Genomic DNA, 16208 nt, shown 5'->3' with positions numbered 1-16208 from the left:
CTTGAAGAGCGCTACTGTATATAATAATCCTCTGAATATACCTGTCTCTGCTGACCGTGTGTGTTACAGATGTTTATTGTTCACATTAGTTCTTGCCAACATTGTGAAGGGTTGATAGTCCCAAAGCTATCTGGAGGCAGTCTGGAGTTTGAAGGTTTAATAGGGTAATTAATCCAGTGACAAACACTCTCAGGCTGCTGGCACAGACTGTGGTCCCGCGAGCTGGAAAATATTTGTACAGGGCGCAGCTGAGAGTGGCATTGTTACGCAAATGACAGCGCAGTGTGAGATTGGCTGGACCTCGGTCACAAGTTAGAGAGAAGCGCAGGGGTTGGGCACCGTGCCCGTCACACCACCAAGTCTCTAACTCAGATCTCAGGCCTTGATAAGTTTACACATCATGGCAAAGAAATGTTCTGAGAAACACTTCATTAATAGACAGCTAAAAGATTTTTGAGAATTTAGAAATGGTTTTTAACTGTATTAAGCATCACTTACTTTTTCTCCATTTATTGCAATGCTGAGTATTCCAATATTAACCTGCATCCATCTCTCATTTGGATTAAATATATTCAGTGATGTTTGAGATGCAATTCCAACGCAACAAGCAGTGGGAAAAGTAACCTCTTCAGGGATCAAAACTTGCCCTTGAATGTATAATAAAAAAAATGACTGTATATATTATATATACACAAACAAACATTTTTATAACTTCAACTAATACTAAAACTACTTAGAAATTACTGTGTATATACTTACCAAATCCAGACGATATTCTTGAGGATGCCCATTGTGAAATTCCATCTGATCCAGACTGGCTTTCAAGTAAATGGATATGATGGTCAATATTCTGATTGGCTGTAGTATGACTACTCATTGGCAAAGTGGCTAGTAATCCTTGAGCAATATTTGCACTCAAAGGAACTCCAGTAACTGCGTTTTGTATATTTTGGGTGGGAAAATTACAGTTGGGGTATCCAGTGGAAGCTCCATAGAGACCAGGGTTTCCCCCAGAAAAAACAGCCAATGGATTTACATTTTTTAAATATTGTTGTGTAAATGCAGCGTTGGATAGAATTTGTCCAGAAAACAAGGAAGATACGGAAGATGGAAGTTTCTGTAAATCACTTTCTGGTACAATTTGTTTGAAGCCAGGAGCACACACACATTGATTACCAGTAAGGGTCGGCATTGCAGTGTACTTTTCCAGCACATCTGACTGAGGCACAACTGCAGAAGGTAATATTTGACTTGATTTTGGGCCATGTTCTTGCCATGAGAAAGTGTTATGGTCTTTGCTACATAAAGACATTGGATCCAATTGTTTAGGGTCTCCAGCTTTACTTCCAATGCCATTGGCTGTTACAGTTCTGAATGCAGATGGACTTTTACTCAGTTTGGCATGATTGTTGGTCATCTGACTTTTGTGATCTTCCCAAGATAAATTGTCATTGCATGCAAGCTGCATTTCTGAAGGTGTAGGACTGGCTCTCACTATAGTTGTGCTCAGCTCAATCGTATTATTATTCTAAATAAAGCAAAAAAAACAAAAACATTTCAGTGAAATTAAGCAGCTTTAAATCATGTCCACAGGATACACAAACAAGATAAAACAAAAAAGTGTTTTTTAACACAGGAAATTAAGTGAGAGGCAATGCAAGGTTGAAGTGCACACACTGCATTTCGGACATCAGAGATTGATAACCACAAGAAGCCGTTTCAATTCTGTATCTCTAAAGCAGTTTCACTTATAACATTTTAAATCAGTTCTGAAAAGTTATATCAACTGGTAAAATCAGAAATGATGATAGACTATTCAATTGTTTCCAGTCCAAGATATACATAAACAGATAGCTCCTTTACCCGACAGGCTTGATAAATTAGAATATTGGACATGGGTGCAGAAAATGAAAAAACAAAAACATATCCTAAATTTCCTAATGTCATGAGTATATCTGTCTTCTAGTTATTTCTTAATGAATGATAATCATGCAGTAATGGTGCCAACACTAAAGTGCATCTCTCAGTATTTTGTAGTAAGCAACCTCTTGCACACCAGTGTCATAAGTAGAGCACAGATACCAGTCACTTCTTACCTTTTTCTTTTCAGGACTTTGAATACTTAAATTCTGCAATGTATTCTCTGTGGCAGATATATAGGTCAGTCTACTTAAACTAGGACTGAGGCATGACGACTCAGGAGATGGAGCATGAGACAATTTCTGCATAGAAGTTTGCCTTTGTGGAGAATCACTAGTATGAGGGGAAAAAAAATACCAATGGTAGATTTTACAGAATTACATGCATAAAGCTACAGAACTCCAGACAGTACACTCTACTGTATCACACACACACAAAGTTACCCACCCCTTTTCAGGTATCTTCAGTGAATCCTGGCTAGGAGAGGAGTGAATCAAAGGGGAAGTAGATGGTCTAAAACTGTACTGTTCTTCTTCCACTGTGTGGGCAACATATTCTGCAACAGTTTTATTCTCTGCCAACACAAAAACACAGATAAATCATAATAAAAGAAAAAATAAATCTGGCCTCTCTATCTATAGTATCTCACAGAAGTGAGTACACCCCTCACATTTTTGTACATATTTTATTATATCTTTTCATTTGACAACACTGAAGAAATGACACTTTTCTACAATGTACAGTAGTGTGTACACAGCTTGTATAACAGTGTAAATTTGCTGTCCCCTCAAAATAACTCAACACACAGCCATTAATGTCTAAACTGCTGACAACAAAAGTGAGTACACCCCTAAGTGAAAATGTCCAACTTGGGCCCAAAGTCAATATTTTGTGTGACCACCATTATTTTCCAACACTGCCTTAACCCTCTTGGGCATGGAGTTCACCAGAGCTTCACAGGTTGTCACTGGAGTCCTCTTCCACTCCTCCATGACGACATCACGGAGCTGGTGGATGTTAGAGACCTTGCGCTCCTCCACCTTCTGTTTGATTATACCCCACAGATGCTCAATAAGGTTTAGGTCTGGAGACATGCTTGGCCAGTACACCACCTTTACCCTCAGCTTCTTTAGCAAGGCAGTGGCCGTCTTGGAGGTGTGTTTGGGGTGGTCATGTTGGAATACTGCCCTGCGGCCCAGTCTCCAAAGGGAGGGAAGCATGCTCTGCTTCAATATGTCACAGTACATGTTGGCATTCATGTTTCCCTCAATGAACTGTAGCTCCCCAGTGCCGGCAGCACTCATGCATCCCCAGACCATGACACTCCCACCACTATGCTTGATTGTAGGCAACACCCACTTGTCTTTGTACTCCTTACCTGGTTGCCGCCACAAATGCTTGACACCATCTGAACCAAATAAGTTTATCATGGTCTCATCAGACCACAGGACATGGTTTCAGTAATCCATGTCCTTAGTCTGCTTGTCTTCAGCAAACTGTTTGCATCATCTTTAGAAGAGGCTTCCTTCTGGGACGACAGCCATGCAGACCAATTTGATGCAGTGTGTGGCGTATGGTCTGAGCACTGACAAGCTGACCCCCCCACCCCGTCAACCTCTGCAGCAATGCTGGCAGCACTCAAATGTCTATTTCCCAAAGACAACCCCTGGATATGACGCTGAGCACAAGCATTCAACTTCTTTGGTTGACCATGGCGAGGCCTGCTCTGAGTGGAACCAGTTCTGCTAAACCGCTGTATGGTCTTGGCCACTGTGCTGCAGCTCAGTTTGAGGGTCTTGGCAATCTTCTTATAGCCTAGGCCATCTTTATGTACAGCAACAGTTTTTTTTTTCGGATCCTCAGAGTTCTTTGCCATGAGGTGCCATGTTGAACTTCCAGTGACCAGTATGAGAGAGTGAGAGTGATAACACCAACATTTACTACACCTGCGACCATGTAACACTGAGTCACATGACGCAGAGGAGGGAAAATGGCTAATTGGGACCAATTTGGACATTTTCACTTAGGGGTGTACTCACTTTTGTTAACAGAGGTTTAGACATTAATGACTGTGTGCAGAGTTATTTTGAGGGGACAGCAAACTTACACTGTTATACAAGCTGTACACTCACTACTTTACATTGTAGCAAAGTGTAATTTCTTCTGTGTGGTCACATGAAAAGATACAATAAAATATTTACAAAAATGTGAGGGGTGTACGTACTTCTGTGAGATACTGTGTATGTATGTATGTATGAGATTATATATATATATATATATATATATATATATATATATATATATATATATATATGAAAAATGCAAAAGGAAAAGTCCAGCACAAAGCTTAAGTTAAAGCTGCATGGTTTGTTTTACCTACAGGCGGCTCTTATCTGCATAGGCAGTTTTTTGGTTAAGGTGAACAAACACTTTAATGATAGCATCACAGCCCCGACATGAACTTTGTTTCCTGCTAACTTCGTTTCCCAGAACCTTCCAGTACAGAACATAAAGAGTGTTTCGGCTGACTAAAAAAAAAAAAGGAAATACAAGGCTCACACCCAAATAAAAAAGCACTAGCTACTGGAAAGCCTCAGTAATAATTTAAAAAACACTCAAAATTAGAGAATAACGTGCTTCCTTGTGAAATCTTGGAAAATGCAATGTTTTCCCTAATCATCTGCCAGGACAGCAAATGAAAGGATAAGTGAGAAATAAAAACTTACTTTATGGTGGAACTATTTTTGGGGGGCATAGCCCAACTGGAATATTCATGGCTGAGCTGCCGTTTTCTCTACTTGAGAGTAGAAATTGCTTAGTTGTGTTTGCTTCAAAAGCAAACCAGACTGTTCAGTGTACCCCATCTTCCAGTGAAAAGCTTGGTGATTCAATTGCTATTCTGTTTCAACAACTTCCTGCTTAGAAAAAACAGAAGTTGTTAATGTCACGTTCAGGTGAACCACTGAAGGAAGTGATCTTCTGCAAACAGAAGAATATCCTCTGTTAGGGACATCAGTTGAGGGGATATAATGTGTCTGCAACTAAATTAATGACCGAAAATACAAGGTAATAGTTTAAAACTGTGTTTCTTCTAGGCAAAGAGAAAACTGAGGCACTCCAGTAGCTGTTTTTTTATTTGGGCCCCATGTTTTCTGTTTTGGGTGGGTGGAACCACTTGTATGTGCTCTTGTGAAGGATGAACAGGGGAAAATATTTGTTTAAACATCTTACCATTAAATTTCTCATGTCTTCCACTGGGTGATGTCTGAAAACAAACATGTTTTTGGGAAGCTTCCCCACGAACACCATAGGATTCCTTAAAACCTGGTGGATTGTTTGACATGTGGAAATGGGATTTTCTTGGAGAGTTAGATCTTGTACGGTCCTGAAGACAAGACTTTAATGATCCACATTCTCTTTGGTCTGAATTACTGGCAGATGGCTGACTGACTGTCTTAAATTTATAATCTACTTGATCAGATTGCCTGGTAATTGGTATAAAAGTAGCAGATTGTGTGTTTACTTTACTGTCGCAGAGTCTAGATCTGTTGGAGGCTTGGTTGGCAGGCAGTTTTGAATCAGACACTTCAACAGAATTTGACAAGCTAGTTCGAACACGTGATTGGAAATCATTTTTGTGGTTTCCATGAGGAACACTGTGCTTTAAAATGGTGCCATTAAAAGTTGCTCCTACAGGCAAAGGTTTAACACAACCTACTTGAAGAGATTTTGAATTTTCCGGTTTCTTTTGAACATCTGTAATATTAGCCATATTTCCAGTAGAATCTTTAAGAGATTGCTTATGTCCCAGAGACAAATCCCAAGTAAAATCCTTAACGGAATGATCAAAACTTTCACTTTGAGTGTCTTGGCAATTAACTGTGGCTTTTAAGTACTTTTCCATATCAAAAATCCTTTCTGAATTTGAGTTCTGTAGGGTAGTTTGGAAATACCTACTAAGAGTTTCATTACATACAGAAGCATCAAGAGGTACACTTCCTTTATTTTTATTTGACAGTGCTAGTATCATAGCCGCCAACTCCGCAGGGTCTGCACTGCACGAGGCATTTGCAATGGCTGAAGCAATTGTACTTATATTCAGAAATGTGACATCAGAGATTTGGTTAGATCTTAGCTCTGGAGACACCTCTTTGGTAATCTGTTGGGGCTGAAAAAACAAAAAAAAACACAAAAAGAAAAATACACAAAGTGTTATTTTACCAAAACAAATGTTACCTACTTTCAACCTGCTGTGTACTGTGAAGATTTTAATTTAAACTTACTTTATATGACAGCCATGGGCTTGAGTGAAAAAGAAATCCCGTACTGAAGTACAGAAACTACTAATCTCTGCTTATGAAAAATGGATTTATATACTTGCTGTAAAATTTCAATGAGAAATTCTATTCAGAAACCATGGGTTATGATGTAGCCCACTTAAGGAACTGATGCTGTAGCCATGCTTCAGCTGTAAAGCAGTATGAAAAAACTATGGCCACACACATGACATTTGCACTTACCGTAAGCTGTGCACAACTTGATAAGAAACCGAAGGCTTTAATGCTCCTCATTAAGGTGAAAGGCAGGAACCACTATGGGTAAAAAGGAAGCTATTGGACTCAAAACAGCATCAACTATGTAAGACCTAATTCGGATTCTTACAGGACAACACTGAAAATGCATAAAACCCATCTCACCAAAGTGACTGGCGTGCTGCATAAAAATGTTATCCAAGGCCCCCTATGAAAAGGTTCCTTTGAAAGAACAGGCCATTACCCCCCAAGTTCAGGCATAGTCAGCAGAGAAAATCTGCCTGTCAATTTTCCACACCCGTAATGTTCATGACAGAAATTCATGAAAATAATGCCAAACCGTAGTCTCTCCGGTTCCCCCTGATGAATGACGCAAGCCACAACTGTAGCATTGTCCAATGATTTGGACAGGATGATCACTAAGAAGGGGGGTCCAATGATGTAACAACAGACATTGCTCATAACTCCAAATTCTTGAATGGACGCTTTGATTCTTGCCAGGGGCAACACAGCCAGGGGTAGCATTGGCAACTATCATCATGGATAAAGTATTAATCATGGATTAAGTATTACACTATGGCTCTGCATTATCTGAATAACTCTTCTCTATCCCATCACAGGTAATTGTCTCCGAGCAATATCTATCTGTAATATCGCCCATGCCATGTATGAATGCTAATTCACCCTGCACTGCTATAAGGTAATTGTCTGCGAGCAATATCCATCGGTAATATCGCCCATGCCATGTACGAGTGTGAAATCACCCTGCACTGCTATATGTGTAATCTATACTGCTTAAAATCCACCTCTAACTGAAGCCGATTCATAACTATCAATGTTCTTATTGGTCATTCTTACTGCTTCCAAAATCTTTAACTCTGGTCCATATTACTGTGTTGTTTATTTTGCTATTGTCTAACCCAAATTTATGAGCTGATCCTAATCTTTACAACTCTGCCCTCCTGCTCTCTTGTAGTCCTCCTTTGGTGTGAGAAGTTTGCCCTGCTAGCCATGTGCGTCTGCTAAGCATTCCTAATTGATTAAATGGTGTTCCCCCACCCAACTCAGTATAAATTTAGGCCTTCCTTAGCGGAGGCACAGCCAGGGGCAGCATTGGCAGCTATCATCATGGATACAGTATTAATCATGGATTAAGTATTACACTTCGGCTCTGCACTTCAGCAAATGCACAAAGCGAGAAACAACAGCAGACAACTTCAAAATACTAATCAGACTACAGGTGACCTGTTTACCCATCCAGCTCTTATCCAGTCTGCTTCCTCAGCTCACCACTCTGTAACATGCACTCCCTACTCCTGCTCACAGTTGTGTCCTCTCTCTTCAAACGCTCTCTCCTTCACCCCTCTTCTCCACCCCAAAGTTTATATATAGATCACTCTCACTCCTTTCTTCGCCTTATTACTGTACTCATCAACTGATAATTCTGAACCCACACACTAACAAAACCTCCAGGACACTGGAACCTGTTCCTCCATATTCCCATATTACCTCCCTCACCCTACTGCTTCTCCTAACATCTGCAGACATTTCCCCAAATCCTGGGCCGTCATCTTTTTCCTTTGATCAACACACCCGACACCCCTATCCTCTAACAGCAGCCGCAATCCACACAATCTAGTTACTATTCTTCCTCTTCCTAGAACCAGCCTCCCCTTTTCCTGTGCCCTCTGGAATGCCAGCTCTGTCTGTAACAAACTCACCTCTGTCCATGACCTTTTTATTACAAACTCCTTTAACTTGCTTGCAAATACAGAAACCTGGCTTCCTGACTCTCCCTCTCCTGCTGCCCTTTCCCATGGTGGTCTCCTCTGGACTCACTCTCCCAGGCCTAGTGGACAGAAAGGAGGTGGTGTAGGAATCCTCCTATCCCCTCAAAGTACTTTTCAGGTACTTCATTCACCTCCCTCTCTGTCCCTCTCCTCATTTGAAGTTCATGGCATCACGATCCCACGATCGCAGCATCAGACCCCAGACCTTCTCACCAAACTCTTGACTGATGGACTAGCCGATCTAAAACCGCGATGTGACGTGCGTAACAATGCCACACCCAGCTGCACCCTGCACAATGATTTTCCAGCTAACAGACCACAATCGATGTACCGGCAGCCTGGGCGATTGTTACTGGGTCAGGTTAATTATGCAATTAACCCTTCACACTGCCACCACCTCTTTTTTATACAGAGAAAGAGGAAACTCAGCGTTATCAGCTATAACACTATAATGATTGAGATAATCGTCTGTATAAAACTGTCATAACACAGGCCTGTGCAGATGAGAGGGAGGAGCCTGAACATGGCGGCGGCGGAGAGCATGAGATAGGAGCTCTCCAACAGGACTCCCCCGCCTAAACCCTCCCCAGCAACCCCATCCAAGAAGAGGCATGAGCGGCTGAAGAGGTACCTGGAGAGTGGGGACCTCGGCGGCAGAGCGGAGTCCCGGAGTGGAGAGAGAGAGGAGCTGCTGGTGCGGGCTGGTCTGCCCGGCGACCCGGATCGCGGCAAGTGAGAGAGCCGGGAAGCCGGGTTGCCGAGGTCACTGGAGAGCGGCGTGACCATGTGGTCAGCCGCAAAGGAGCATTGGGAAAGGAGGAAGCCGGCCGGCGTCTCACAAGAAGCAGGGAGAGACAAGGCGGCTTATCCGAGTACCCCCCTAGCTGTACCTGCACCGGAGAAAAGTCGGATGCCCCTACTGATCCAGGAACCACGGACACCCCTAGGGGAGAAGATATAAGAGGGGGAAAAAAAAAGTTAAAGAAAATGACCCTGTGGAATCCCCAAGCAAGCCTTTTGGAATTGAAGCCAGCAAGCTGGAATCACACCGAGGAGAAGGAGGGGTGAGCTGGGTGAGTGGAGGCTGCTGAAAATGAATTCATGAAATTATGATTTATTATTTCCCTCGTATGGTTTATTGTTTATGATACAACATAAAAAGAACAAAGGAGAAGAGAGAGGAGGGGATTCCCGGGGTTTTTGGAAAGAGATTAATTTAGCAACTGAAGCAGGAAAACTAGAGAATAATCTACCAGGCAAAAAGGGGACCCTACTATAGAATTGTATTATTTAATATCATATGGAAAAATAAAAGAGCCCTATAGAAGGCATGAAGAATAAGAGCACTAAAAGGAAGCGGGCTTAAAGGGTCCCAATCAGGAACAATTAAAAAATATACATCGCAGGGAAATATAACCCCAGAAAGGTCACAAAGTACAAATGGAAAAAGAGAGGGGGACATCAGCCTGGAAAAAAGCCCTAGATTATCATTGGGCTTGGATATCACTAACCAGCAGATATCGGAAATGGTGGAGAGGAGAGAAATGGAAAGTGACCTACAAGCACCAAATAAAAAAGAGATGGCAGAAATGTTTGAGGCCTTAGAAAAGATAATAAAGAATGAAATGGCAACTATCCGGAAGGACTTGGGGCAGGTGCTGACAAGAGTGGAGGAAATGGAGGAAAAAGTTAAGTATTAGGCCCAGAACATATCTCAATTGGAGGAAAAAGTAAAGAGTATGGAGAAAACTCAAGAGAAGTTACTGTATAAACTGGAAGTACAAGAAAATAGGGATAGGAAGAACAACCTAAGGCTGAGAGGAATCCCAGAGACTAGGGGAAACATTACAAAAAGAAATATGTAAAATCTTAACTTTCACATTGAACAGAGCTGCGTCAGAGGTGATTAAAACAGATGGTGTTTGGAGAAGAGGGAAAAAATATCAAAATGGTGGGAAGGAAAAACCGAGAGATGTAATTGTTCAACTCCACAGATATGGGGATGGAGAAGAGATCTGGAGGAAGATTAAAGGGAAAACAATGATTAAATATGGCGAAATGGACATTCAGATCTTTGCAGACCTTACACCAGAAACCTTGTGGAGAAAAAGAATTTTGAAACCACTGACAGAGCAGATGAGAAAAAAGAAAGTGTTTTATAGATGGGGAAACCCAATTTGCCAGATTGGATGGAAAAATGGGATAACAGCCTACCTGAGATTCCCAGAAGATATGAGAGATGTTTGTGAAAAACTTGAGTTGCAAAGGATGGAGATTCCTGGATGGGAAGAAGAAAATAAAGGAGGAGAGGCAAGACAAGAGGACTGGCAGACTGTTAGAGGGAGAAAGTAGAATTAATTACTGTCTAAATAGAGACTTTTCCGAGATCTTCCCTAGGGGGGAAATCGCGGAATGTTAATAGTAAAGAAAGAAATGATATAACGGATGGGAAGAGCTGGGGAGGAGGGCGAAGGAGGAGGAGCTGCCCATGGGCAGAGTTCAACCCCAAAGAATAATCAACAGTGGTTCTTAGGCCCACAAATGATTAATAGGTATATTAGATGCCTAGTGGTATGGAGGGGGGAGGGGGGAAGGGGAAGGGGGGGGTTGAGAGGGCAGGGACGGGGAGTGGGAGGGGGGGAGGGATGGGGCTGGAAAGGAGGGGGGGTGGGGGAGGCGAGGGGGGAGGAAAATTGATAAGGGTAATACTCTGTAGGATTGAGAGAGGTATTAAAGCAAGGGAAAAGAGAAGGAGGGTAGTTATGCGATCCCCGGTTGGAAAGGAAAAAGAAGGATATAAAAAAGGATGGAAGAATTACAAGTCATCACTTATAATGTAAAGGGGTTGAATTGTCCTGGGAAGAGATTTAGGTTATTTAAGGAACTACATCATCAAGCAGTTTCAGTGGTTTTTTTTGCAGGAGACACATCTTGAGATAGATTCTAAGGTTAAATTAAAATCCAGAGATTACCCAACATGGTATTATGCAGATTCCCCGATTAGGAGAGCTAAAGGGGTGGCAATAGGGTTCAGAAAAAATGTAAGATTTGAATTGGAGGATAGAAAAGTGGACCCAGAGGGGAGATATTTGTTCTTGAAGGGTAAAATACAAGAGGTGGAGTGCACAGTAGCTAATATATATTGTCCAAATAAGAAACCAGAGACGTACTTGAAGGGTGTGTTAAAAAAACTGATGGATTTTAAAGAGGGTTGTTTGATATTGGCGGGAGATTTTAATTTCTGCATGGATCCACAAAAAGATACAACTTCTTATGTGCAGCGAGAGGGGAGTAGATCTCTGAGACTATTAAAGAAGGTGATCCACGAGTGTCAATTGGTAGACTCATGGAGAATCTTGCATATGAAGGATAGAGACTACACATTCTTTTCAAATGCACACGAGACGTATTCAAGGCTGGACTATATATTGATAGAACATCAATTTATAGAGTCAATGGTTAAAGCAGATATAGGAGTAATGACGCTTTCAGACCATGCCCCTGTTGTATTGAGGATGGGATGGGGAAGGAGGAAAAGAGATGGGGTAGGATGGAGGCTGAATGAAGCACTTCTCATGGACAAGGATATTGCACAGAGGATTGGGAAAGAAATTGAGAGATTCTTTAGAGAGAATGAGACAGAGGATGTGTCCAGGGCAACAGTATGGGAGTCTCATAAGACATATATAAGAGGAATCCTGATTGCTATTGGGGCAAAAAAGAAAAGAGAAAGGAGAGAAAAAAATAGTGGGTTCTTAAAGGATATATCTGAGCTTGAACAGATACACAAAAATAGCATGGTAAAAGAAATTAAGCAGAAGATAATAAAAAAGAAAGAGGAGTTGGAGACTCAGTTATAAACTCTCCTTCTCTCCTCTTCCATCAAAGTGCTAAGTGAGAATTATAAATGGGGAGATAGGCCAGGAAAATATCTAATGAGAACCTTAAGGGAAAAAAAAAAAAAGGAACTATATAGATAAAATAAAAAGCCCCAAGGGAGAATTGGTCCACTCAAATAAGGAGATCGCAAAGGTGTTTGTGGATTATTACAGGAAGTTGTATAATATCAACCCATACGATGTAGTAAATAATACGGAAAAGGAAAATAGGGAAAAAAGGAAGATATATTTAAAAAATGCGGGACTACCGAAACTAAAAGAAGACCAACTAAATTCCCTTGAAGCAGAAATCACACAAGAAGAGATAAAAGTAGCAGTAAAAAGTATGGAGACGGGGAAAAGCCCAGGACCGGATGGCTACACAGCAGGGTACTATAAAAAATTTAGTGAAATATTGATTCCCAAATTGGAAAAATATATGAATGCCCTGGGAGGAGAGATGGACATGAGGGCAGAATCTTCACAGGCTCATATGGTACTGTTACATAAAGAAGGGAAAGATGCCTCGCAGTGTTCGAGTTACAGGCCAATTTCATTGTTGAATTTAGACACTATGTTATATGCAAAGGTCTTGGCGAATAGGTTGAAAGAGCTTATGCCTGAATGGATACATGGAGATCAGGTGGGCTTTGTCCCAGGAAGGGAGGGCAGGGACAATGGGTTGAGATCCCTGATGCTGATACAGAAAAGTAGAAAAGGGGAGATACCGGCGGTGGCCCTTTCAATTGACGCTGAAAAGGCCTTTGATAGAGTAGACTGGGGCTTCATGATGGATACCTTAGAAGCCCTGGGAATTGGAATTAGAATGAGGGAATGGATTGGAAAGCTGTACAGTAAGCCCTCCGCAGTGGTAATAGTAAATGGGGAAAAAACAGCCCATCGGGATGTCAAATGGAACAAGGCAGGGTTGCCCTCTGTCTCCCTTATTATATGTTATGTCACTAGAGCCTCTTCTGTCAACAATAAGGAAGAATGGAGATATAAGGGGAATTCAGATAGGAGACGTAGAACATAAAGTGGCGGCTTTTGCTGATGATCTGCTGTTTTATGTGGGGAATCCCGGGATAACACTCCCAAATCTAATGAAACTGCTGAAGGAATATGGGGAACTATCAAATTTAAAAATCAACCCAACAAAAACTGAGATCTTAAACCTAAATATCCCAAAAAGCGAAAAAGAAAAAATACAAAAAGAATTTCCCTTCATTTGGAAAGAAAGAGATATAAAATATTTGGGAGTAAGGCTTAGCGCGGCGTATAAGAACTTGTATAAACTAAACTATATTTCATTATTAAATGAAGTTAAGGGGTAATTAAAAACTTTAGAAAGAGGATTTTCATCATGGTTAGGACGTATAAACCTGGTAAAAATGATAATTGTACCAAAAATTTTATATAGATTTCAAATGATCTGAGAATGAAAAAGGATTGGAATTTGTTTGAAAGGTTGTTGGATGCACGGGGTGATAGGAAACACGGAAGCGCTAAAATATATAGAATCCTCACAGATTTAGACACAAACACTAAACCAATGCACATAGTGAAATGGGAAAGAGATATGGGGGTGGTATTAGATGAAGAAAAATAGAAAAAAATAAACAGATTAGTTCACGGAAATGTAAGTTTGAGGGATGTAGAAACAAACTATAAATGTTTGACAAGATGGCACATTGTTCCGAGTGTAGAATGTAAGATAAGAGGAGAAATCACAGTGGTGCTGGCGAGAATGTGGGGAAGTGGGGACAGTGTATCATATTTGGTGGGAATGTCCAAAAATCCAAATATTTTGGAAAACAATAGTACATTTAATAGAGACCATCATTGAAATGAACATCGGGTTAGATCCAGGGATGTGCCTGTTACACAGTTCAGAGCTATCAGTTAGCAAATATAAGAAATTAGGTTTAGGGTACTATTTGAACGCGGCAAAAAGCCTGATCCCTAAGTATTGGAAGAAAAAAGAAATACCGAAAGAGGAGGAGTGGATAGAAAGAGTAAATTGGACTAGGAAGATGGAGAAGTCATATTATATACAGGAAGATAAGTTGGAGGTATATTCCGCGAAATGGGAAAAAAATGGGAAAACTTTGTAACAAATGTGAGAAAGTGAAAAGTAGAAAGTCATAGAATGGATAGATGGGTAGGATACGCTTGCTTTGGATAAATAATAATGAAAATGCAGAGTGGGGGGGGGGGGGGGAAGGGGGTAATGTTTTAAGAGGGGAAAAATAAAGTAATAAGAAATAATTGTATATTTATGATGATTGAGATGAAAATGTTTTCTTTGTTATTACTGCGAAAAACTAATAAATATTTAAATTAAAAAAAAATAACACAGGCCTGTTATACAGAGGGTTAAACAAACAGTAGCGTTCTCTTTAGAGGCAGGGATTCGTAAATTGCAATACAGAGCTATAGAAACAGTTCAACACTTTCAGAAAGAAAGATTTATTACTAAAATGTCAAACAGGTGCAATAAAAATATTTACAGAGAAAGATGTAAGATATATAAATATATATATATATACACACACACACACATATACATACACATACATACAGAGACAAACAGCACAGCAAAGAGATATCAGAGAGAGGTGAAAGGGTTAAGGTACTTGCCAAAGTCCTGGGTTAGCAGATTCAAGTTTCAGAGCAAAAGGCAGGGGTCTTCCCAGATGGTATTGATGTTAAAATGGGAGACGTCTTCAACTTCCTTATCTTAGGCCTGACAGCCTGTTTTTTAGTCCCCAGCAGGGGGTGGCTCTGCAGTCAAGGACCAATCTCCGCTTAGGGCGTGGAGAGATGGGTGGATGCCTCAACTAGAGCAAAAAATCTCCCATAACTCATATTTGGCCTATAACTTTTCCTATGCACAAGTGACATCCCACCCGCGGGTAGATTATTATGCAGACAAGTCTGAGGATTGATTAGATATGAATTATGAAAGTGTATGCCAAGTGGTTCGCGAGATCTATTTTTCTGCTTTCCTGTGCATCCGAGACAAGGCGAGTGACCCATCAAACTCTTCGCCTGCTTATCGTCCATCTGACGATATGTCCGGTTTTTATGCAAGTCTCTCATATTCCAAGATATGAGACATAGGGGAAAACACGTTTTAACAGAGGTTATCTAATTCTATCACCTACACTGAGTTAGGTTTTTATTAGGTTGGAATCTCTCTCAACTCCTGAGAAAGCTTGCCTTATCTCTTCCGAGATGTGAAATGGGACAGCTCGCCCAGACAGCTAGGCACCTAGCTCAGAGATGCCTTGGCCTGCCAGTGACCTACAACCAGCACACACACACACGCGCGCGCTGGCCAAATGTCTCCTCTCAGAGAGGGAGGGGGAGGGAGAGGAGGGGGAGGGAGGGAGAGGAGGGGGAGGGAGGGAGAGGAGGGGGAGGGAGGGAGAGGAGGGGGAGGGAGGGAGAGCAGGGGGAGGGAGGGAGAGCAGGGGGAGGGAGGGAGAGCAGGGGGAGGGAGGGAGAGCAGGGGGAGGGAGGGAGAGGAGGGGGAGGGAGGGGGAGGGAGTAAGGGGAGAAAAATGGATACTCTGTTGCGCACGTCTGCGACACACTGTATTTGTCTGTTCTTTCCAGTTTCTTTAAGAATTGCTGTGATCTATCGTCCTCCTGGACCAGTATCAAGCTTCCTTGATGACTTTTCTGCCTGGCTGCCTTACTTTCGCTCTTCTTAAATTCCCACTATCATTCTTGGTGACTTCAACATCCCTGTTAATCTTAACTCTCCTGCTACATCAATTTATGAGCCTAACCACTTATTGAGCTTAACCACTTATTTTGACCTAAAACAATGGACACATGCTTCTACTCACTCGATTGGTAACTGCCTCTACTTTGTAATCTCCTATGCACGCCTTGCAACTTCACCAACTTTCCTCTTCCTCTCTCTGATCACTCCCTTATTAGCTTCGCTCTTTCCTTGTCTTCCTCCTCCTTGTCTTCCAACTACCAAACAGTTACCTGTAGAAACCTGTTATCTTAACCCTTCTCTTTTTTCAGCAACAGATTGTCTCTATGACAAAATCGCAGCCCTGTCCTGCGCC

At 41.5% G+C, this 16208-nt stretch overlaps 1 protein-coding gene across 2 annotated transcripts in view; it reads right to left on the bottom strand.

Moving 5' to 3' along the window:
• The window catches only part of CEP192 (centrosomal protein 192), a 317843-nt gene that overhangs the window by 138819 nt on the left and 162816 nt on the right, over window positions 1-16208 (bottom strand). For both annotated transcript variants that reach the window (XM_089671050.1, XM_089671051.1), the window contains exons 19-23: window positions 5152-6088; window positions 2368-2494; window positions 2097-2253; window positions 760-1528; window positions 499-647 (exon numbers count right to left, since the gene is read on the bottom strand). In XM_089671050.1, coding sequence (XP_089527176.1) covers window positions 499-647; window positions 760-1528; window positions 2097-2253; window positions 2368-2494; window positions 5152-6088 — 2139 coding nt within the window. The remainder of the gene's footprint in view (window positions 1-498; window positions 648-759; window positions 1529-2096; window positions 2254-2367; window positions 2495-5151; window positions 6089-16208) is intronic.

Source organism: Staurois parvus, unplaced genomic scaffold, assembly GCF_062004578.1.
Source record: "Staurois parvus isolate SC_StPar_1 unplaced genomic scaffold, SC_StPar_1.0 ptg000097l, whole genome shotgun sequence".
NCBI classification, from domain to species: domain Eukaryota; kingdom Metazoa; phylum Chordata; class Amphibia; order Anura; family Ranidae; genus Staurois; species Staurois parvus.
Note: the sequence above shows the minus strand (reverse complement) of the source record. Positions and strands in the feature narration are given on the sequence as shown.